Source organism: Molossus molossus, unplaced genomic scaffold, assembly GCF_014108415.1.
Source record: "Molossus molossus isolate mMolMol1 unplaced genomic scaffold, mMolMol1.p scaffold_m16_p_2, whole genome shotgun sequence".
NCBI lineage: Eukaryota > Metazoa > Chordata > Mammalia > Chiroptera > Molossidae > Molossus > Molossus molossus.
This window is the reverse complement of record NW_023425355.1, coordinates 135,793,592-135,818,048: the sequence shown is the minus strand read 5'-3', so window position 1 is coordinate 135,818,048 and position 24,457 is coordinate 135,793,592. Positions and strand designations below refer to the sequence as shown.

The following is a 24,457-nucleotide window of genomic DNA, read 5'->3' as shown; positions in this document are numbered from 1 at the left end:
TTCAGGGCTCTTTAAGTACTTTAAATATATCCTTTAATTTAGTCTTCATGACAAACCAGTGAGATCAGTATTATTATCATCCCCTTTTTGTGGATGAGGCTTAGAAGGTAACCTCCCAAGGTTATTCATCTCATCAGTGGTGAAGCTGTGATTCAAACTAGTATGGTTAGCCTCTGTATTATTTTATTTTTAACCTTTGTATTATTTTAATTCTTCTATCAATTATGGGAGTTTTTCAATTGATTTTCTAAAAATATATATATATATATAATGTGTGTGTTTATTGATTTGAGAGAGAGAGAAAGGGAGAGGGAGAGATAGAAACACTGATGAGAGCCCTAGCCAGTTTGGCTCAGAGGTTAGAGCATCGGCCTGCGGTCCAGAGAGACCCGGGTTCAGTTCCCGCTAAGGGCACGTACCTGGGTTGCAGTCTGTCCCCGGCCCTGGTTGGTCGTGCGGGTGGCAGCCACTCGATGTGTCCCTTTCACATCGATGTTTCGCTCTCTCTCTCTGTTCCTCTCTCTCCCTCCCACTCTACTTGAACAAAAATGGAAAAATGTCCTCAGGTGAGGATAAAAAAAAAAAAGAAAGAAAGAAACACTGATGAGAGAGAAACATCTATCTCCTGCCTCCTGCACATCCCCTACTGGATATTTAGCCCACAACCCAGGCATGTGTCCTAACTAGGAATTGAACCAGTGACCTCTTGGTGTGTGGGACGATGCCCAATCAACTGAGCCATATAGGCTGGGCCTTAGTATATATATTTAATAATACTGGCCACAAGTAACTTTATTTTTATATCTTTGTGTCCAATAGTCACTCCTCTTATTTGACTTCATGTTTTGTTGCATTGTTAAAATGAAACAGTGAAAGTAGGCATCCTCGTTTTGTTAATGATTTAATAGAAAAACCATTATTGTTAATTTAAATTAAAAATTATGTTAGGGAGGTATCCTTTCATTCTTAGTTTTCTGGGTTTTTTAAATATCAAGAACAGGTGTTAAATTTTATAAAATGTCATTTTGGCAACTATTGAGTTTATTATATGGACACCCAACTGTTTTAATCCAGATTTGTAATTTAGAAATGAAATAACTATAAATGCAGTTCAATTGGTGCTTTTCCTTTTCCAAGCAATATCTGGAGCTTGTTTTAAAAATGACATATAGGTCAACCTGGTCGGTTTGTCTCAGCAGTTAGAGCACCAGCCTGTGGACCGAAGGGTCATGGGTTAAATTCCTGGTCAAGGGCACATACCTGGATTGCAGGATTGATCCTTGGCCCTCATCAGGGTCATGTGGGAGGCAGCCAATTTCTGTGTTTCTCTCCCATCAATGTTTCTCTCCCCCCCACACACACACACCCTTCCTTCCACTCTATCTAAAAGTCCAGGGGAAAATATCCTTAGGTGAAGATTAGCAAAAAAATGAAAAAATAAAAATAAAATGAGATGTGGGTAGTAGAGGCAGAACTTTTTTTGTTTTGTTTTGTTTTAAATTATGGACTTAAAATTTTTCCCTATCCACATTTTGAGTCTGTACTAGGTAAAAGAAAAGATTATGTATAGGGAGCATTTTTAAGGTGTTTTTTTTAGAATAGCTTGTAAAGGTATCATTTGATTATACTTCAAAATTTTATTATAGTTTGTTTAGATTCATGTTGACAGAATTATAAAACCATTAGGTAAGGATTAATTCTAATTACATGTTGCACAAATCTTCATATATTGTTGACATTCATTAAACTATTATTACTAGTTATAATAGTTATAGCCTACAAAGAAAGTGCTTGCATTTGAAATGTTAAAGCTTTTCATTGTTTTTATACATGACCCACATTAGCTATACATTAGGGAGAGAATCTGTTATTTTTTTTTAATGTGGCTAAAAACCAGCAGAAGGATTATGATTTGATGTTTACAGATCATTCATATTGAGTAGTTTTTTAAAAATAGCAGCATCTTTTAAAAACATGTTAAATTATTATTATTATTTTAATCCTCACTGAGAATTTTATTGACTCTTTTTAGAGAGAGAGGAAAGGAGAGGGAGGGAGAGAGGGAAACAGATGTTAGAGAGAAACATTAATCGTTGCCTCCCTTACACACTCTGACTGGGGATCAAACATGCAACCTGGGTATGTGCCTTGACTGGGAATCAAATCCCTGACCTTTTCGTTTTATGGGATGACACTACAACCAACTGAATCACCGTGGCCAAGGCTCATATTGAGTAGTTTTGACCAAGAATTGATTTAGGAAAATGGTGCTTTTTTATATATTTATCACTGAACTTATAAGGAATGAGGGTCATCAAATGTTTTGAAGGGCCAGACTGAGCTGCTGCTTCTTCTTCTTTTAAAGAAGAAAAGCAGTATTTCTATTTTGTTCTTAAAAAACAAAACTGACTTTTAATAACCTGAACTAATGGAATTGACTTGATGTGTCAGCTGACAAGAAAGGGAGCATAGGTGAAAGCAATGATTGGGAAAGAAAGTCATTTCTTGTTTATATCTCACAGAGTTGGGATTACTCAATAAGTCAGTTATATGATGAGATAGTGAAACTGCTGGGTTGTTTCGTTTTTCTTTGTTGTTGTTTTTTCCCAAAAGGAGCTTGATATTTCAGTATGTGGAGTTAAAAAGAGAGATGCCCAGCTGGGGTGGCTGTGGTTGAGCATGGATTCATGTACCAAGAGGTTGCCAGTTTGATTCCTGGTCAGAGCACATGCCCAGTGGGGGGCATGCAGGAGGTGGCCAATTGATGTTCTTTCTCATCAATGTTTCTAGCTCTCTCTCCCTACCTCTCTCTCTAAAATCAATAAAGAAAAAATAAAATAAAATAAAATAAGAGGAAAGTGCCCTGGCCGGTTTGGCTCAGCAGTTGGAGCGTCGGCCTGTGGTCCAGAGAGACCCGGGTTCGATTCCCACTAAGGGCACATACCTCGGTTGCAGTTTGTCCCCGGCCCTGGTTGGGTCATGTGGGTGGCAACCACTCGATGTATCCCTTTCACATCGATGTTTCTCTCTCTTCCTCTCTCCCTCCCACTCTATCTGAACAAAATATCGAAAAATGTCCTTGGGTGAGGATTAAAAAATAATAATAATAAGAGGAAAGTTTTCCCTTGGAGCAAGAAGCTTTTCTAAGATTGACTACCAAGTAGAAATGAGAGGTATAATCATTAAGATAGTTCAGTAGAGTATTTAGGCTTTACTGCCTACATAATGAATCTGAGATAAAATTTACCAAGATGCTCTGCATTTCTAGTTTTCAGACATAAAATGAAGTAATTATGTTTTCTCAAATCTCAAACCAAATCCAAAAGAAAAATAACCCACTGGACCACATTGAAGACTGACATTATTACTCCTAAATTCAACTTCTTATAAAAGATAATCAGCCATCCCCCCCCAAATATTGGATATACAATAATTTAGAAAGCATTTTTAAATGCCCAAATATGGCTTTAGAAAAATTTTCAAGTTTAGTTCTTAATCTCCCAGAATAAGTGAATCATGAAAAGACATATTCTGTCTACATCTGCTAATGTCATACCTTTCAAACATGTCCACTCTAAATATTCAAAATGATAGAAACTGCTTGCAGACAACTTCTGATTAATGGCCTTAGTAGCAATTCAGTGTTAATGAATTGAAGATGTCATCGTCTTCTGTATCAGTTACCTGTTATCGTGATAATACTATGTATTAAACAACCACAATAGTTCAGTGGCATGTAATACACATTTCTTTTTGCTCATTAGTCTAGAGATTAGCTGAGCACATCTGCTGATCTTGGCAGGCTTGATTTGGCAGATTTTCAGATCTTGGCTAGAGTTCACTAATGTGTCTGGAGGTCTGCTGGCTGGTGGCTGATCTAGGATGGCCTTTGCTAGTGTGATTCAGCTTTGTTCCACATGGTGTTGGAGCTTTCAGTAGGCTAGCCAGGGCTTTGTGGTAGTGGCACGGTTTCAAAAGAGAAAGCATAGAAATAAACAAGTCCTTGTGAGGCCTTGGCTTGGACCTGGTATGTAACACTTCTACTACATTCTTTAGGCCCACACAAGTCATGAACCAACTCAAAGGGCTGGGGAAATAGACTCTTCATGAGAGTAGGTTCAAAATTACATTAAAAAGAGCATGGCCACAGTTTGGGATAGAGAATTGGGGTCACTATCGATGTACCATATCCCCTTTCATCTTTCTCCACCTGATTTGGCCAGATTTCTGTTCTTGGGCTGATTATTTCATGGGTAATCTAGCAAGAAAGGGACACTGGATCTCAGCACCTACTGAAATGGGCGGTGTAGGCAATGTTATATAGAAATGTGTCTCTGAGAGAGAGGTCCTTTGGAATTTCTGCTGATGGTTTGTCATCTAACTTTATGTGCTTTGTTACTAAAAGAAAAAGAAAATCATGTCAGAAAATCTATTTTTATGCGAAGAGGGAGACAAATCAGTTACAGCTAAGTAAAATTTGAAGTGTTTAATGGGAAAAATTAAATGTTGCAGTTTAATTTTCTGTAGATCATGAATAGCAGCATATGTTTAAACAAGATATAATGCATTGCTATGTTTTTCAACCCTATTTGTAAAAATCTGAGATGTAAGAGTGGGCAAAAAAATGTAGATGCTTCAGAGCATCAAAACACCGTGACTGAGTGGGAAGGAGGGGGTCAATGGGGATACAGTGGGGGCATCTGTAATACTTTCAACAATAAAAAATAAATAAAAAAAACACAAAAAACAGGCAGGTAAATCTTGTAAAAAAATAAAAATACCGTGATTGACCAGTTTTCCCTGTGCTTCTCCCTCCATTCCCCACTGATGAACTCACTGCTTTGGTAAAATATCCACCCAGGAAGGGGTGATAGTGATTCATGTGCATGTACCTACTGGTCTCAGAACAAATCATTCCTCATGGTTATATGTGGGATATCTTGGTATTCATAACACTTAACACATTGCCTTACTTTGGCTAGACATTCAAGAAGGTATTGCATTTAAGTATGGGTATGTTGATTTTTGCCCCCCTTTCTGTTTTTTCCAGCATTAGTACATCGGCTGTTTGGTATTGGCCCCCATGCTGACAACAGTAGGCAGGATTTTATAGGGCTGATAGAGATTCCAGACTCCTATAGTGGCCCCCGGCTGCAATTTCCACTCAGTTCTGTTTCTCTTAATACACTGATTGAAGCCTTTAAGAAGCAGCAGGTAAGTGGAAGCAGATACTGCCTTAATTCTTGTACATAACATGTGTTCAATGACTATTTGTTGAATTAGTGAATGGAAATAGTACAGCAGAAATGCATTCCCTTGGGAAAAAGCTTCACATTAAGTGAGAGCTACCCTCTGCTTTGCTTAATCCATTGATTTAGAAGTATCCTCAGGTGCACAGAAACTTCCTCTCTATCTATAGCTTATGGCATTTCCTTTTTCTTTTTCTGAGGTATAATCCAAGATAAAATTCACCATTTAAAGTATATGATTCAGTGGGGTTTTTTTTTTTTGTACATTCAGAAGATTGTGCAGCCATTACCAATAACTAATTCCAGAACATTTTCATCACCCCAAAAAGAAGTTCCATACCCATTACCATTTCCTCCTCCCTCACCCCAAGCAACCATTCTTATACTTTCTGTCTCTATGGATTTATCTATTCTAGATATTTCATACAAAGGAAATCATATATGATGTGGCATTTTGTGTCTGACTTCTTTTATTTAGCATAATGTTTTTAAGGTTCATTCATATCTCAGCATGTTTTATTACTTTACTTTTATAACTTAGACTTTTGTATGGATATACTATTTTTGTTTATCAGTTCATCAATGGATGGACTTTTGGATTTTTTTCTACCTTTTGGCTATTATGAACAATGATACTATGAACATTCATGTACAAGTTTTTACATGAACTTATGTTTTCATTTCTCTTCAGTATATACCTAGGAGTGGAATTGCTGGGTCATATGGTTACTCTGTGTTTAACATTTTGAGGAACATCCAAAACATTTTTCACAACTGCACCATTTTACATTCCTACCAGCAATGCATGAGGGTTCCAATTTCTCCAATTATTTTGCCAACACTTATTATTTTCTGTTTATTTTTTTTATTTATTTTTTATTATAGCCACCTTAGTTGTGTGTGAAGTGGTATCTCCTTGTGGCTTTGATTTGCATTTCCCTGATGACTAAAGATATTGAGCATCTTTTCATATTTGTTGGCCATTTGGACACATTCTTTAGAAAAGTGTCTATTCAGATCCATTGCCTACTTTAAAATCAGGTTATTTCTCTATTATTGAGTTGTAGAAGTTCTTTATATATTCTGGATACAAATCCGTTATCAGATACGTTTTTTGCAAATATTTTCTCCCATTTTGTAGGTTGTCTTTTCACTTTCTTGATAATGTCCTTTGATTCACAAAAATTTCTAAATTAGATGAAGTCCAATTTATTTATTTTTCTTTGGTTGCTTGTGCTTTTGGTGTCATATCTAAGAATCTGTTACCAAATCCAAGGTCATGAAGATTTAATCCTATGTTTTCTTTTAAGAATTTTATAGCTTTAGCTCTTACATTTAGATCTGTGAATCATTTTCGGTTCATTTCTGTCCAACTTCATTCTTGGCACGTGGATATGCAGTTGTCCCAGCACCTTTTGTTGAAGAGTCTATTTTTCCTCCCATTGAATGGTTTTGGTAACCTTGTCAAAAATTAATAGGCCATAGATGTATGGATTTAGTCTGGACTCCCAATTTTATTCCATTGGTATATGTATCTATCCTTAGGCCAGCAGCACATTGTCTATTAATGTGATGTATTACATTGATTAATTTTCTCATGTTGAACCACCCATGTATTCCTGGAATAAATTCTGTTTGTTCATGGTATATAATACTTTTAAAATTCTGTTGGATTTGGTTTGCTGGTATTTTGTGAGGATTTGAATTTTATTCATAGGGATATTGATCTGCATTTTCTTTTCTTGTGATGTCTTCATCTGGCTTTGGTGTTGGATAGTACTGACCTCATAGAATGATTTAGGAATTGTTTACTCTTCTAATTTTGGCAAGAGTTTGAGAAGGGTTGGTGTTAATTATTTAAATGTTTAGTAGAGTTCACCAACAAAGCAAAGCAGTCTGGTCTTGGATTTTTATTTGTTAGGGTTTTGAGTAATGATTCAATCTCTACTTGTTCTAGATCTGTTTGGGTTTTCTGCTTCTTCTTGAGTCAGTTTTGATAATTTGTTTCTAAGATTTTGTCCATTTCACCTAAGTTATCTAATTTGTTGGTGTACAATTGTTCATAGTAGTCTCATAATTCTCATTTGGTTGTTTTTTTGTTTGTTTAAATCTTCACCTGAGGACATGCTTTTTTTTTATTTTAGAGAGAGAGGAAGGGAGAGGGAGAAAGAGAAAGAAACATTGATGTGAGAGTGAAACATCAGTTGGTTGCCTCCTGCACATGCCCAGACCAGGGACTGAACCTACAACTTGTTTAGGAATCAAACCCGTGACCTTTCTGTGTACCAGACAATGCTCCAACCAATTGGGCCACACTGGTAAGGACTCTTTTTATTTCTTTAAGGTCGGTGGGGATGTCCCCGCATTCATTTCGGATTATAGTTTTTTGCATTTTGTCTTTTTTTTTTCTTAGTGAATGTAGTTAAAGGTTTTTGAATTTTGTTGAATTTTGCAAAGAATTCACTTTTGGTTTTGTTAATTCTCCCTATTGTTTTTTGTTGTTGTTGTTGTTCTCTATTTTATTTTTCTATACTCTAATCTTTATTTTCTTGCTTCAGCTAGCTTTTTATTTAGTTTTCTCTTATTCTTCTAGCTCCTCAATGTTAAGTGAGACTTTTCATTTGAGATCTTTCTAATTTCTTTCTTTTTTTATCCTCACCTGAGGACACTTTTCTATTTTTTGTTCAGACAGAGTGGGAGGGAGGGAGGGAGAGAGAGAGAGAGAGAGAGAGAGAGAGAGAAACATCGACGTGAAAGGCACACATCAAGTGGTTGCCACCCACACCACCCAGTCAGGGCCAGGGACAAACTGCAACCGAGGTACGTGCCCTTAGCGGGAACCGAACCCGAGTCTCTCTGAACCGCAGGCCGACGCTCTAACCGCTGAGCCAAACCAGCCAGGGCTCTTCTTTTTTAATGTAGGTATTTACAGCTATAAATTTCTTTCTGAGCATCAGTTTTGCTTTATCCCATACGTTTTGATATATTGTGTTTTCATTTTCATTCACCTCAAAGAATTATTTTAAAACAATTGTTTATTGATTTGAGGGAGAAAGAGAAACATTGATTTGTTGTTCCCCTTATTTATGTATTTACTGGTCGATTCTTATGTTTGCCTTGACTGGGGATTGAACCCACAACCATGGTGTATCAGGGCGATGCTCTAACCAACTGAGCTACCCGGCCAGGGTAATCTCAAAGTATTTTCTAATTTCCCTTGTGATTTGCTGTTTAACCCATCATTTGTTTAAGAGAATATTGTTTAATTTACACATATTTGTGAATTTTCTAGTTTTTCCTCTGTTACTGATTTCTAGTTTTATTTCATTGTAGTCAGAAAAGACACTTTGCATGATTCCAATCTTTTAAAATCTATTGAGGTGAAAGATTTATATGATCTGAAGAAAGACACCCCAATAAATTCAATTAAAAAATAAAATCAATGGAGGCTTGTTTCATGGCCCAACATCTGGTCTGTTCTGGAGAATGTTCTATGTATATTTGTAAAAAATATGCAGTCTATGGGTGGAGCATTCTATAGATGTCTGTTAGGTATAGTTGTGTGTGAGGTCTCTGAAGTTTCTGTTCCTTTAGCTTGTGTTCAGCTAGGATTTTTACAGAATTTCCTTGAACCCTAGGAGCTATTAAAAAAAAAAAGGAAAAGAAAAATCCAGTCTTTGTGGATTGGCTTTGTGTTGGTACTCGCCTTCACCACTTAGCCAGGCTATTTACAAGTTTGTCTTAGCCTTCCTGCTTGCGCTGAGACATTTTTAAGTTACCATTTCCTGATTTAGAGTTTGCTTGGTAGTTATACATTTTAACTATTTTCCAGAGCTCTGACAAAGTTGATTGTGACAGTTTTGTTTTTGCTTGATTTTTAAAAGTGTTTCTGTGAAGGGATGGGCCTTGGAGCTTTCTATTCCATTATTTTCTCTGACATCACCCTAAAATCCTCATTCTCAGGCTAGGACCATAAGGACATACCCTAGGAATAAGAGTGAACTACAAGTAGAATAGGCACTGAAGCAAAGCTTTGAATCCTCTAATTCCTGAGATTGGATTGAGATCATCTTAGATAGCTAGTACTCCTAGGCACTTGCCAAAAGAAAATTTAAATCCTCTCTGGAAGAAAATAGGTCTCAAAAAATTTCTCCAAGTTTTCATATACCATGTCCAGAACTTAATACAAATATTAACTAGGGACATGAGGATACAAAATTCATGAAAGAAAACAGGATTTAGAATGCTTTTGTGGGGAAAATCCTTAGTAGTCTGTTAGTTCTTAGATGGACAGGGAAGATGGGTCTCTTCCCACTAATCAACATCCAGGGGTCCTTCTCTTTCCTCCTAATTCTCACATTACTTCAAATTCTAATTTCTGTCTTTAAAAAACATAATAGTGAAAATTATCCAAATTTAAATTATGTGTTTTTGGGGTCTGGGATTGAAAATTATTTTATTATTTTAATAGCTAGGAAAATGAAAATTTGAGGACACTATGAGTTATGATTTTTCCAAAGGGTTCCATCTGCCCTGACTTCTATACCCAGAGCAGTATCTGAACAATATGTAGACATGACCCCTCTCTCAGCTTTCAGTAATCTAAACCAGTGCTAATAGAAATATAATGTGAATCACATACATATTTTTAAATTTTCTAGTAGTCACACTTAAAAAGTATAAATAAATGGTGAAATTAGTTTTAAAATATTTTATTTAACCCAGCATATATAATTAGCATTTTAATATGTAATTCTAGTAAAAGTTTTTAATGAGACATTTTATTTTATTTTTTTTCATACTAAGTGTTTGAAATCTGGTGTGTATTTTGTACCTACAGCATTGCTTAGTTTCAAGTGGTCAACAGCCCCATGGGACTAGTGGTTACTATACTGGATTACCAACAGTCCTGACCCATAAAGTGGTGTTAACATCTGTTAAATTTGTATTGGCTACATTACTTTTTGGCTTATGTATTTGGAATATTTTATAATTAATAAAGGGAAGAACAGCACACCAAATTTAAAACAAACAAAAAACTACAGAGGAGAAAACAAAGTAAATCTGTCCAAAACAATGATGTAATCAAGAATTTAACTGGAGGAGAGTCATGGAATGAATGAATGGTCATAATAGCAGATAACCCAAATGGTTTATTTGGGTTTCATATGTGTTTTATACTTATATTTGTTCAATATAAATGTGCTTGCTGTTCTGTAAACTCTCGTATCTGTGTACCAACAGTTGAGCCACACCTGGGATGCCTGGCTCAGGGTTTCCTAGGGGCTTGTATGGCCTCCTTTTGAGATTTATCAGAACCCTGTACAACCATCTAGTTTCCATCCCAGGTGGTAGGATGTCCCAAAGAAATACAAAGCAGACCTTCTTCAACAGTCTCTTTCTACTTCTCATTCTCTCTCCCTTCCTTCCTTCCTTCCTTCCTTCCTTCCTTCCTTCCTTCCTTCCTTCCTTCCTTCCTTCCTTCCTTCCTTTCCTTCCTTTCCTTCCTTCCTTCCTTTTCTTTCTCTCTTTCTTTCTTTCATCTTTCTTTTTTCCTTCCTTCCTTCCTTCCTTCCTTCCTTCCTTCCTTCCTTCCTTCCTTCCTCCCTTCCTTCCTCCCTTCCTTCTCTGCACACTTCCTTAACGTAAGGGAGTCTCTTATTTTTCCTATCACTTCTCTTGGGCTTTACTGACCAAGAATAATCATAAATGTTCTATGAATGGGTAATGTCAATTAAAAGCACGGGAGTATAAATGTCCTAGGAACTATTTATTCATTCGATTTACAAATCTCTGGTGAGGAGTTATTATATGCCAGACACTGTGCTTGAATCATCTATTTGAGAATAATTTAGGGATGATCCTTAAATATAGCTATCTGAAATGTGCTCACATGCTCCACCTTTATAGCTTTCTATTTTCTATTTCTTTTCTATTCAGTCATGCCTTTCTTCCTAGTTTACCATATCTATTTCCTCTGTTTTGCCCTCACAGATACTCCATGCCTATTATGTTTTAGAGATACTGTTTGAAACTAAGGAAGTCCTGAAGCAAATGCCAAATTTTACTCATATAAGAACTTGTCCTAACAAAGAGATAACAATTTGTGGTAAGTTTCAGAGCAGGGTTGCCAAATTAATATTTTGGAACCTCTTGGTTTCGTGTTATTTGCCTAACTTGAAAACCGTGTAAATTGAACTATGTTAAGGGAAAAGTGTTAATATAGAATTATCTATCATGATAATACTGTTCCCCATCTTGTCTTTGTTTTGCATACCAGCTGGCAGGAATTAATTATGTGAGAAATTAAAGAACTCATAGCTTTATATAAAGGCAGGCAGCATTTTAATACGGAAAACCACCCATGGGTGGAATAAGTGTTCTTTGCCCTCCGTCTAGCTCTCATTATATTTATTTCATGTTGCTTTTCCTAGGTGGGCTTCTGCATGCCACTTATGCTGGAAAGAGAAAAGCCTAAGGCAGGGTGGAGATTAAACTCTTCTCTGCCCTTGGCTGCTGTTTTAGATTTTTCCAACTGGTCTCTGCAGCTTTTAGAAGAGTGGGAATGTCCCAGAAATCTGTTCCTTGTTCTTCTAAATAACAAGATTGAGATTTTGTTATCCTATAGGCCAGCCTGGCAGGATATCGCTTCAAGAAACAGTACACATTGAAATTCAACACAGTTGGTGCTCAGCATGCTTGCAACTGTCTGAGAATGGAGTGCGTGGAAGGAACAGCAACTCCCTTAACTTCTAATTAAGCCTTTAGGTTACAAAACAGTGATTGTTATTTTCCAAATCAATTTTTAGCCCATGTTTCTTTTACTCTGGCAGGTAGAAGTGGATTTGACAGTCTAATTAATCCATTTCCATTTCTAGAATCTGATAGTGGTGACAGGGACTTGATGCAGCAGTATATACTTCATGACATGCCCTGACTCAAGTTTTTGGAGTCTTTAATGGTTCAATTCCAACTTAATCAGGCTACCACATCTCTGCCTAGCAGATGAGGCATCTCAGCAGTGGGGGTCTTTTATTCAAGGCCTCACCAACTCTTACTTTTCATGGAGACAACGGATTTGGAGTCATGAGGCTCAGGAAGCCATGCCTACCCACGGAGCCTATGGAGCCAGGGCTAGATTTGCTACCAGAGTGTATATAATAGGCCAAACATGTTTCTGGTATATCTCCAGTTGCTATTGTAGACTTATCTTTGGATAAAAAGATCTGGAAGAAGACATGAATTAATTAAGTGCATGGAATCCTGGAATCACACAGTGTAAGAATTGAAGGATTCTTACAGAGACCATCTGTCTCTATCACTTGCTCTCACAGATGAATTTGAGACCCAGAGAGAAAAATGTATCACCTTCCATGTATTTCTATGTAGTAATGGCTCCCCACCCCCACACCAAGCTCACTCAGCTAGTTAGTGGCAGAGTCAAGATAAAATATCAGGTCCTCTAGTTAGAGCCAGCCAGGTATGTGCTATCCTAACTCCATATCATGTACTGCTCTGACTGATGTTTCATTTTTCCATCACGGCATAAAGATTGATGGGGCAGTTCCATTCATTGAAAGAGCCCCACATCTTGGGCATTTATTTCCAGGCTTTCCCCACATAGCACCATTGGCAGAAGGAAAAGCCAAGACCAGTAGGTTCCCTTAGCACAGGAGTTATTTTCTGTCTTTAATAGTGCCATTGAACTTAGAAAAATTTGGTCAGTATTTAAAATAAAATTTCAAATTAGGGTAATATTTTCTTTTTTTAAATTAATTAATTTATTTAGAGCCATATTTCCAAATACATCTTCTGTTTAAGACAGTATTAGGAAAGGGAAAGAAATTGTGATGAAACTTTACCATTATTTTAATTTCCAGATGCATATTTTCTATGCACATTTAAACATGCTACTTGGTTCTCAACATGCATGAAATATAGGAGGTGTTTCATGCTTGCTTTGGCAGCACGTATATTAAAACTGGAATGATACAGGGAAGATTAGCATGGCCCCTGTGCAAGGATCATACACACACACACACACACTCACACACAAACACACACACACACACACACACAAGAAATATAGGAGGTGTTTTAGTCTACAGTAATGTTGTAAATGATAACTAATTCTGCACTTATATTTTTGTTTGCAGTGGAAGTATCTTTATGCATCTATCTTTCCATGATATGACTTTTATCGCTTGCTGCCCAAGTAGAAGTTAAAAATATTTTTATAGCCTCCACTCTGAATATACTGAAACCAATTCATTTTTAGCATGAGAGCTGCAATAGTTCTGTCTACCCAAATCTTTGAAAGATGAGTCACCCTGAAGACAATTAAGAAAATAAAATAATTAAAATATATTTATATAAATAATAAGTAAAAGGTCCTTCCATTTTTTTTTTTTTTAGATTTGGAGTGAGACCATGTGAAATCATGAGTTTTAAGTATATAATAATATTAACATGCTCTTAATCTTACTAATATAGTCATGTTATGAGTAAGTGCTAGTGATAAGTATTTTAGTTTTATTATTCCCATTATAATTGGAGTATTTTGTTGCATATATTTGGTTAATTTTGGTTGTGGGCTTTTAAGCAAATTGAGGAAATTTTTTTTCTAAATTAAATTTTATTTGGTAATTAAGTTTGATACAGAGAATAAATATTTATGATCAGAGCTTATGAAAGACAAATATTTACTTAGAAATAATAATTCAAATAGGCCTTTTGAATATTCATATATTCACTCTTGATTTCTAATTAATGGCTTCATATATTCATATGGTTTCCTTTAGTTGGCTGAGTTTTATAAAGCCATGCTTTCATTTTAATTTTCTATAACTGTCTCATCAAAAGAATGTAAGCTTTCTACTCACAATTTTTAAGTTTCAAATGCTACTGCTGGAACATATTCTTTAAAACATGGCTTTAAAAAGCTACACATTTAGCAATTAAACATATTTATTGAATTCCTACTATCACTGGATATAGAGGAAACACTTAGGGGGTTAATGCCAAGATAGATACTATTGCTGTTCTAGAGATTACAGTACAGAATAACTGCTGAGAGCTTCAGTTTTGAAGTGAGATAAAGTTGGGTTTGAATTCCAGCTGTGATAATTGGTAGCTGGGTAACTTTGCATAAGTTACTTAACTAGTCTGAGCGTCATTTGTAAAATGAGAATAATGAAAATAATATCCATCTCATAGAGTGGTTATAAGGATTGAACAAGATAATTAACGCAAACACATAGTACAGTGCTTGGCACAGAGGAATGCAAGCACTATGTAAACGGCTGGAATGAATAAACAATTGGGATATTTAATGCTGTTACCCAGAGAAAAGAGGACAAAGTATCCATAGAGTGGTAGGAGAACAAATTGTTGAATTAATATCATCATAGGGTAAATTCCCAATGCCCTGAGAATGTTTGGAGTATATTAGCAGTATTTCAGTTTTAAAATTCTATAACAATTATGCTCTCGCATATAGTGGGTTCTCTTTCCATTTTGATGGTTGTTTCTTTTGCTGTGCAAAAGCTTTTTGTTTGATGTAGTCCCATGTGTTCATTTTTTCCCTTAAAAATGTAAAAGGAACTTACTATATGGGAGAGCATAATTGCCAATGATACATCAGATAAGGGGCAAATTTCCAAAATATATAGTGTGCTCATACAACTTAACAAAAGGAAGACAAAGAACCCAATTAAAAAATGGGTAGAGGACCTAAGTAGACACCTCTCCATAAAGGACATACAAATGGCCAAGAGACATATGAAGAAATGCTCAACATCACTAATCATCAGAGAGATGCAAATTAAAACAACAATGAGGTATCACCTCACACTTGTCAGAATGGCCACTATCAACAAATCATCAAATAATAAGTGTTGACGAGGGTGTGGAGAAAAGAGGACTCTAGTACACTGCTGGTGGGAATGGCGACTGGTGCAGCCACTATGGAAAACAACAGTATGGTGTTTATTCAAAAAATTAAAAATTGATCTGCCATTTGACCCAGTGATCCCACTTCTAGGAATATATCCTAGGAAGCCTGAAACACCAATCAGAAAGAATATATGTACGCCTATGTTCATAGAAGCACTATTTACAATCACTAAAATCTGGAAACAGCCCAAGTGTCCATCAATAGATGAATGGATAAAAAAGCTGTGGTATATATATATACAATGGAATACTATGCAGCTGTAAGAAGGAAAGATCTCTTATCCTTTGAGACGACATGGAGGGACCTGGAGAGTATTATGCTAAGCGAAACAAGCCAGTCGGAGAAAGACAAGTATCATATAATATCACTTATTTGTGGAATATAATGAACAAGGTGGGCTGATGAACAAAATAGACCCAGAGACATAGAAAGGAATATGATTCAGACTGACAAACCTCAGAGGAAGGGGGCAGAGGGGATGGATAGGATGAACCAAAAAACTTATGTGCATGTATGCATAACCAATAGACATAGACAACAATGCTGGGGGGGGGGGCGTGACGGGATGGGGAGGAGGGTGTCTGGGGGGAGAAAGGAGAAACATCTGTAACAAAAATGAATTAATAAAAATTGAAAAATAAAACATTTTACTCATATAAAAAATAAATATATAAAATAAAATTCCGTAACAAAATGGGCATTTTCTTGTTTCCTACTGAATAATGATTTTTCATTTGCACTCCAGGTGATTTACATGGAAAATTAGATGATCTCCTTTTGATCTTCTCCAAGGTAAATGATTGTTTTGCTAAATATTTGCATTTTTGTTGGGGGAGGTCAATCATAGGACAGGTAACAATATTAGTTTTATTAAGGATATATACAAATACAGATGTAATATAATACTTGTTATGAAAGAAGCTGAACGATTTATAAAAGGATATCTTTTGGGTTTTTCTTATACATATTTCATAAGATTTAAAAAAATTTAAGTTGGGTCTTTGTTCAATGTTGTTATTATCTCTATAGCCCTTAGGATTTGTAGCTGATTGTATTTATGGTCTTTATACATTGTAAATGTCTAGATGCCAAAGGATGGGGAGGGGAACAGTCTGTTTTATTTTATTTTGTCCAGAAGTGAGCATATCACATACCAGTCTTCTCTTCCAATGCACACTAATAATATGTGAAAGGAGTCCCACATGGTAAGTTACACCTTGTTCTCTTTTCTACCTGATGCACCATTGCTGGGCTCAGTTGTTCTTCCAGTATCATGACTTCTCTTCATTTGTTGGGTTTTGGTGGTGGAAGCCCACACAGAGGTCACAGAGCAGCTTGGTCTGCATGGAATTTATCTGCATCTCTTGGATTAGAGTTAATTCTCTCTCTGAGCCAGCAGTTGTCAACTGAAGGTTTGCTTCTGGGACGAGTGCATGTAGAAAACTGATCCCATGGTGACCACTGCCTTCACAGTGGTACTCTTTTATGATTACTGTGTTATCCCCATAACTAGCATGTTGAATAATTGGGCACAGCATAGGTGTCTCAGATGGACTGAAATAAAATATAGTTTGATCATTATAATGGCCAATCAATTCCACTCTTTGGAGAATGTGAGAGCTTGAGTCACATCACTTCATAAGCCTTAATTTTTCTTTCGACTGCAATATTCTTGAGCTTTCACCTCATAAGAGATTGTCTTGTGAATAAAATAACATACATATCCAAAAGCATTTTTGTTGTTGTTGTTGTTGTTGTTGTTTTTTTATCCTCACCCAAGGACATTTTTCGATATTTTGTTCAGATAGAGTGAGAGGGAGAGAGAGAGAGAGAAACATCGACGTGAAAGTGACACATCGAGTGGTTGCCACCCACACGACCCAACCAGGGCTGGGGACAAACTGCAACCAAGGTACGTGCCCTTAGCGGGAACCGAACCCGGGTCTCTCCGGACCGCAGGCTGACGCTCTAACCGCTGAGCCAAACCGGCCAGGGCTCCAAAAGCATTTTTAAGTACTAAATTATAATAGAAATGAAAGGTTTCCATGTCATTCATTCAGAATGGAAGCTTGGAAGGATATGGAGCAGACCAAACAAGGAGTGGATGAATAGAGCTGGCACTTAGGAGGTAATTCAGTTGAGACTGCAGGAGGCCTAAGCAATGATCTAGAGCATGATAGCCAGAGTGTGGGGTCAGAGGAAATAGAAGGATGCCCAGGTAGTGGGTTGGTAGCAAGAAGTCCAGCCATAGGTTTGATGGTAGGGAGCTGAGGGTGCTGGTGAAAGAGCATTTCTAGAGATCAGACCCAGAATACAAGCTGGGCAGGGAAGGAAGAGAAGCCAGGATGGGCCAATCAACTGGGAGAAATGGGAGGATTGACAGATTGGCATGTTCTCTGAGGTCAGGGAGCAGGCTGACTGGAGTGAGGGCCTTAGGAGGCAGGATTGGTGGGTAGTTGCAAGGAGAGTAATCCTAGGGGATAAATGGGTCCAAGGTGGGGTCCAGAATTTGGATAGCTGAAGTGAATGAAAGACAATAGTGGACATGAGAAGGTGAAGCCCATGGAAAGCAGGTGTATTAAATGAGCTTGTGACAGGACTGAGAGATGGGGAGCAGGGGAAGAAAGTTTAGTCACAAATCATGGACCTGGAAGGAGTAGAGGCTTTTACCTGAGGCTGGCAAAGTGTTGGTGTTTTAGTGGCTCTGAGGGGAGCAAGTAGACCTCCCCCCCACACACATACACATGACCCTGAGGTGTCCATCCTGTGGAAGAATGGGTCCTTTCCTTATGGAGGGCTGCAGGAGCCAGGAGTCCAGCAGCATCTTTAAGGGAGGCCCAAATTTCCAGAGGGAAGTCTTTCCAAATGAGTTGAAGGCAGAAGGGAGTTTATTTACCATGAAATGGGGATTCTACTGGCCAAATTGGAAAGCTGTCGGTAGAGGCAGAAACGATAGACTGGTGAGAGGATACTTGCACAGTTTGGGGAATGGTATTTGTGTAACTCTACATATAAATGTTCAGAAGTTCAGTCCTGCTATTGTTGACAATTGCAATCTGAGGAAGGAGGAGGGAGCAGAGGTATGTAAGGAATAACTACAACAGAAAATGTGGTAATTATTTCTCCAGTGGTTTTGGGAAATACACGAAAGTGAAACTAGTTGAGTAAATTAAATGGGGAAAGTGACATCCGAGGCATTTAGAAAAGAAAATTTCACAAGAGGCATTTGAAGATTTTAAGGTGTGATCAAGGAAAGGCCTCTGGAGTAGACATGAGAAAAGAGAATTCCAACATGCTCCTTTAGTTCTGTTGGTAAAAGTATATGGAACATATAAAACTGGAAGGTGCTAATGTAAAGATTGAGCAGGAGGAAGTGGGTGGTAAGAAGTACTATAAAAAGAATTAAAGGTGAAAACATAGCTTTCACATGAGAGGAAGAAATATTTTGAGAGTTAACCAATGACAGTGCTCAGGAAGTAGAGATTGAGAGCCCAGTAATGAAAGAGTGGGCACTGTTATTTGGGGGTGGATTTGGGTAGAGGGAGGGGAGAGGGTTGTTTGGAAAGCAGAAGTCTGCAAGAGCCATGAATTAGAGTTTTACAGGCTTGAGGGAGAAGCAGGTAAAATACATCTCAGATGTGGGATAAACCACATGCACCAGAATCTTGAAATTGCCTGGTTTAAAGAGGAAACTGAGGGAAGAGACTTTGATGACAGCAAGGTTCCACTTTAAGATTTTTGTTTTAAATCCGCACCGGAGGATATTTTTCTATTTATCTTCAGATAGTGTGGGAGGGAAGGGGAGAGGGGGAGAAGGGGAGAGGGGGAGAGGGGGAGGGAGAAGGGGAGAGAGAGAGAGAGAGAGAGAGAGAGAGAGAGAGAAACATCAGTGTGGGAGAGACACATCGACTGGTTGCCTCCCACATGACCCCCAACCAGGGCTGGGGACAAACCACAAACGAGGTATGTGCCCTTGGCTGGAATCGAACCTGCGACTCATTGGTCCGCAGGCCGACGCTCTGCCGCTAAGCCAAACTGGCCAGGGCAAGGTTCCACTTTAAGAAACTGAAAAGATGGTGTAGTTAATGGTGTCTGAGAAGGTAGAATGACCTAGTGTGTTTATGATGATGGTGAGTCACTTAGCTTACAGATGATGCATGTCCTAAATTAAACGCTGAGAAAGAAAAGGGCAGGACAGACGTATCTCAGGAAGCTATGCTATTTGGTGATCTCTAACTTGTAAAAGTCATCATTTTGCCTTATTCTTTCTCATTTTTTAATCCGAAGTTTAAATAAGGAATGGTGATAGATGGTAGAGTATAGGCTGTAGTGCTTCCTAAAACCATGAATACAAACTGTTCTGAAACAAGATTTTTACACGAATACAAATGACAGTGATACCCCACTTGTCCAGAGGTCAAACTCTTGACTACTTCACTTATTTTTTATCTTCACTTGTACTTCTACAGAAACTCAGAATTAAGTAAAGAGAATATCAGGGCTCTTGAAATTGTCACAAACCCGATGTACTTTACTCACAGGAGAGGTCCTAGGCCCTTACTCAAAGACCAGTGATCATATATCAGTAAAACCTTATCTGACATGTTTCCCGGACGTTTGCCAGTCTGGCTCCCCCCCACCCGCACTAACAGATTAGGGAGTGGGAGGGGAAAGGCAAAAACGAGATACAGTGAAAGTAATGAAAAGTAAAGCTCTTCCTGACAGTAAGCGGAGATCTAGAACTCTAAAAATGAGACAGGAAATGAAGTAGTAATCTTCAGGGATCTGGGGCTGTGTGTATAGGGAAGAACATTCTTTAGATCTTAGAGGGGCCTGAGGGCATGCTTAGTTTGATGTGCCTGCACGGTCAAGAAAGTTTCAAGTTCTGTGGTGTACACTCTGTTAAGAAGTAAAGAAACAAATGGCTTATTTAAAAAATTCCCAGTCAAAGTGCTTCAAGGTAATTTTAAAATGTATTCTAGCTTTTAAAGGAGCGTGCTTCAGTGATCTGGAAAATTCATTTCAGCAATGCTTACAGTATGAGTGAGTATCATTATTGGGTCTTAGTGAACATAAAAAAAGAAAGATTAGTTAAGATAAGAGTAATGGGCCAGGAAAGTAGATGAGGAGGAAAGGAAGAACATCTTAAAATGAGGAGAAAGGTGGGGCGGGATGGATTTCTCTTTTTAGCATCAGATGCAAAGGTTGCCTGTGCAGGAATTACAGCAGGTGCTATGACGCAAGCAATCACTTGATTGCTTCAGGAAATGGTAGAGTTTCTGTGAGGGTGGCTGATTCTCATTATGATACTCAATGCCTCAACAACATGTTGAGTCCCAATTACCTGCAATGCCCTGAATGTGCAGCTTTCCTCTGATTCATTCATAGGAGCACACAGGATTGAGCTGCCTCTCACTGTAAGCCATGGGCTAGCTGTCTTCTGCTTAGAAGCAGCCAGTGACCATGCTTTAATTGATCCTTATTTAATTTATTAAAATGATCAACTTACCTTTATTTTATTTATGAAAGTTATTTTGTATTTATTCAAGTTCTGACTGAACTTAAATGACAGGGAATAGTTTGGCAAAATAGATCCTGTTGGAGATTTTTGGAGCTATAGATGACCAAGTTTATGTTAGGCTCCGTTCTCCGTCCTTTGCCTATGCACAATTGTGCAGCATTGTCTCTTTTAATCTTCATTTTGCAATTAACAAGCATTATATTCATTGTTCATGTTATTGTGTAATCTTTATGACAGTCATTTCTAATGATTATATCATGTCCATAAAGTGAAGGTACCATAAAAATTGAATTATTCTAAGTTGAAAATTGTAGATAAATTTTAAAAGTTCAGCAGAGTGCTTTGTTACACATGTAATTGTTTCTATATTTTGGATTATTTTCTTAGGATATAGGTCCATGATTAAAATGTATGCCTAAAACAAGAAAAAGAAAAAAGAAACCAGGAAAACCTCAGGCTTTGAATTCAGGCAAAATTGTAATTCATCTTTCAGTCGGTGTTTTGCTAGACAATTTCTTCCTCATCAGTCCTTTTATGCAGTATAGGATGAGTAGGCTGCAGGTCTGGGGCTGGCCCAAGGCCAGGGTATAGCCTTAAAGGAAGAATTATAATGTAGGATCTCCCTGAGGTGCCTTGCCATATTACTTTTTTCACCTGTGGTTGGTTTGGTTTAAGACTTCTGTTGTTATTCAAATCATATGTGAAATTAAATCTGTCCACTGATTTATTCATTCAGTAAACTTCTATCTGGTCCCTACAGTGTTCAAGGTACTATACAAACTGTGAAATGATACAAAGATGAACATGAAGTTCATTCATTTTATGTATGTGTATTAAACACCTATTATGAATGAGGTATTCTGCTAAGGGTTGGTGATACAGTATGATTGAGACACAGTTTTTGGCTCCAAAGACATCACAGTTTAGTGAAGGAGGATCAACTAGTAAAACATCAGGGAAGTTCAGGGTGGGATGCATTATAACTGGGATAAGCATGAGGCTCCAAGGGAGCACATTGGAGGGGCACCTAACCTTATGGGAGACTTCCTTATGTCACCCTTATGGGTGACATTTAAGACAATCAAAGAATTTTAGTAATTTACTAAGTGCCTAAATCATGAAGGAAAGTTTTGGAGGATTAGAAAAGATTTTATTCTTACATACTTTTTGTGATGCACTACAATAAATGATGAGATTCACACTAATGATTGTTATTGATTGTTTTAAGATTTTGGTTTCACCCTGGCCAGTTTACTCAGTGGTTAGAGCACTGACCCGTGAACCAATGAGTCGCAGGTTCAATTCCGGTCATGGGCATATACAGTGATACCTCGGTTCTCGAACATAATTCGTTCCAGGAGGACGGTCGAGAACCGAATTGTTCGAGAACTGAAGCAATGAAACCCAATAGGAAAGCGTGACTCCACAAAGCGTGACTCTCTCTCTGCACTCACACTGATGACGCAAGCAAGGCGCGCTGGGCCGAATGAACGCCATTCGGCTCAACTCGGCTCATCTCGGAAGTTCGAGTTCCAAATATTTGTTCGGATTCCGAGACAAAAGTTTCTCGAATCCCGATTTGGTCGAAAACCGAGGCGTTCGAGAACCGAGGTATCACTGTGCTTTGGTTGCGCTTGGTCCCTGGCCTTGGTCGGGGTCATACAGGAGGCAACCAGTCGATGTGTTCCTCTCACATTGATGTTTCTCTCTCTGTCTCCCTCTCTCTCCCTCCTTCCCACTCTATCTGAAGATAAATGAAAAAAATGTCCTTGGGTGAGGATTGAAAAAAATAAAAAAATAAAAAATTAAAAAAAAAAGATTTTGGTTTCTTTAATATTTGGCTGTCCTTTAAAATTATATTATTTAGCATCTTTACACTAAGCCAGACATTTTCAGATCACAGTTCTATCTGGGTTTGAAAAGAATTCTTTCCTCTGGGCACCACACTGTTAACCATGAAAGACTGTAAAAGGGCATCTCAACTTTATATGGATCCAATATCATCAAGTGGAGCAATTTACATAGCATTAGTTAAGTCATATTTTTAGATTTTATTTTCTGAACAGGTTAATTTAAATCAGCCACTTTTGCTTAAAGTAACCAATTTAAAATACTTCATTCAGAGCCTTAGCCTTGTTAACATTGCAAGACATTTTTCCTCACTGAAAATAAAGCTTGAAATTTTAGATCAAGTATTGGCAAATTATTTTGTTAAATTCGTGCTGTGAATGGAGACCTCCTGAAGCCGAAAAAGAGATGTACATGGACAGACAGAAGCTAATTAACCATTAACCCTGTGGGTGTCATACTGATGCTGTCCATTGGAATCCCTGTCATCTTGTGTGTGTTTGTTTTCTCTTTCCCTTCCCTACCATCCTCCACCCCCCATGCCTGTAATTTTCCAGTTGAGAAGTTTATTACATATTTTCTTTCTTCTCTATCACTGATATGTTTCACACTGTCACAGTAATCAATTCTTTTCTTTTGAGATTAAGGTAGTATATTGCAATCAGAAGAACAGACATCTAAAATAGGATTCGCAAAAGATACAAAAATTAAAATAATGTGGAGTTGAGGTTCCAGAAGTTATTGTGTGATGTGCACAAAAATGTCCACAAAAAAGTGGGGTACCTTCTAGATCTCTGTTGTAAAATGCTTCCGTAGGAAATAGGTGACAGATTAGGGAAACGTCTTATTTTTGTCTCTATTCAAGTTAATTAATTGTACTCTGCTGTTTTTTCCCCTGCAGGTCATCTGAATGATGTTCAGAGTTGTGATTACCCTGGGTTTTCTATAGTTGTCAACTTCATTTCAATGTCATAGATGGTTTATTGTATATCAGCTGCAGAATGAGCCAGAGAGTTTGGTTTGCTGGAACTGAGTGAAGGATTGGGTATAGCAGCAGGTTTTGCTTCTCTGAGGGAAACCCAGAGAAATCTCAGTAACCAGAAGCCTAAATATTCTATCAGGGGTGGGGAACATCCAGCCCGTGGGCCATATAAGGCCTGCAAAATCAATACCAGCTAACATCACACGCTTCACCAAATGAGCCTGACCAAATATAGCAGGCTAATTTTTAAGTTGATAATTTTCTATGGCCCAAGAATGATGTTATAAATATCCATATGGCCCTTGGCAGAAAAAAGGTTCTCCATCCCTGTGAGATTTATGTCCCAGGAGATTTAGCTCCTCATCCTCTTATCTGTTTTCCAGTTCTCTTGTTATTCTAAGACTAAAACATATTTGACTCAGACTATATAAAGTAATATGACTAATCCTGAACCAATAGGACAGCTTTTATACATCCAAATGTGTCTTGCCTTCTTTGAAGTGGTTGACGTAAGAGGCTCAACATATATACACATTTAGAACTCCTTTTAGAATCATTTTCGAAGACTGATATATTCTATTGAATGATCTTCATTATCACAAATCTCAGTCTTTTGACAACGTGTGACTTTTTGAAAAGGTTAAAACTCATTGGGTGTCAAGCGTGCTGTATAAGGTGGATGGCTCAGCTGACCATTATTATTTTTGGCTTAAAATTAGGCTTGACTAAAGAAATTCATTATTCTTGGCCCATAGTAGAGATAAAGTACCTATAAACAGTTTGGTTTAACTGGAGATGAATAATTTCTAATACAAGAAAATTTGTCATCACAGTTGAAAACATGTTTGGCATCCAAATATAATAAGTATAATTTTAGGCTGTTGAATGCATTTCTCCAATTT

General features: G+C 37.5%; 1 protein-coding gene and 1 non-coding gene across 3 annotated transcripts in view; both read left to right on the top strand.

Annotated features, from left to right (window-relative positions):
* PPEF1 (protein phosphatase with EF-hand domain 1) overlaps positions 1-24,457 on the top strand; it is a 115,381-nt gene that overhangs the window by 56,168 nt on the left and 34,756 nt on the right. For both annotated transcript variants that reach the window (XM_036271576.1, XM_036271577.1), the window contains 3 exons: positions 5,051-5,214; positions 11,244-11,358; positions 15,950-15,996. In XM_036271576.1, the coding sequence (XP_036127469.1) occupies positions 5,051-5,214; positions 11,244-11,358; positions 15,950-15,996 (326 nt within the window). The remainder of the gene's footprint in view (positions 1-5,050; positions 5,215-11,243; positions 11,359-15,949; positions 15,997-24,457) is intronic.
* LOC118636799 lies at positions 13,205-13,308 on the top strand. The gene has a single exon (XR_004960780.1). It is a non-coding gene; the product is annotated as a U6 spliceosomal RNA (small nuclear RNA).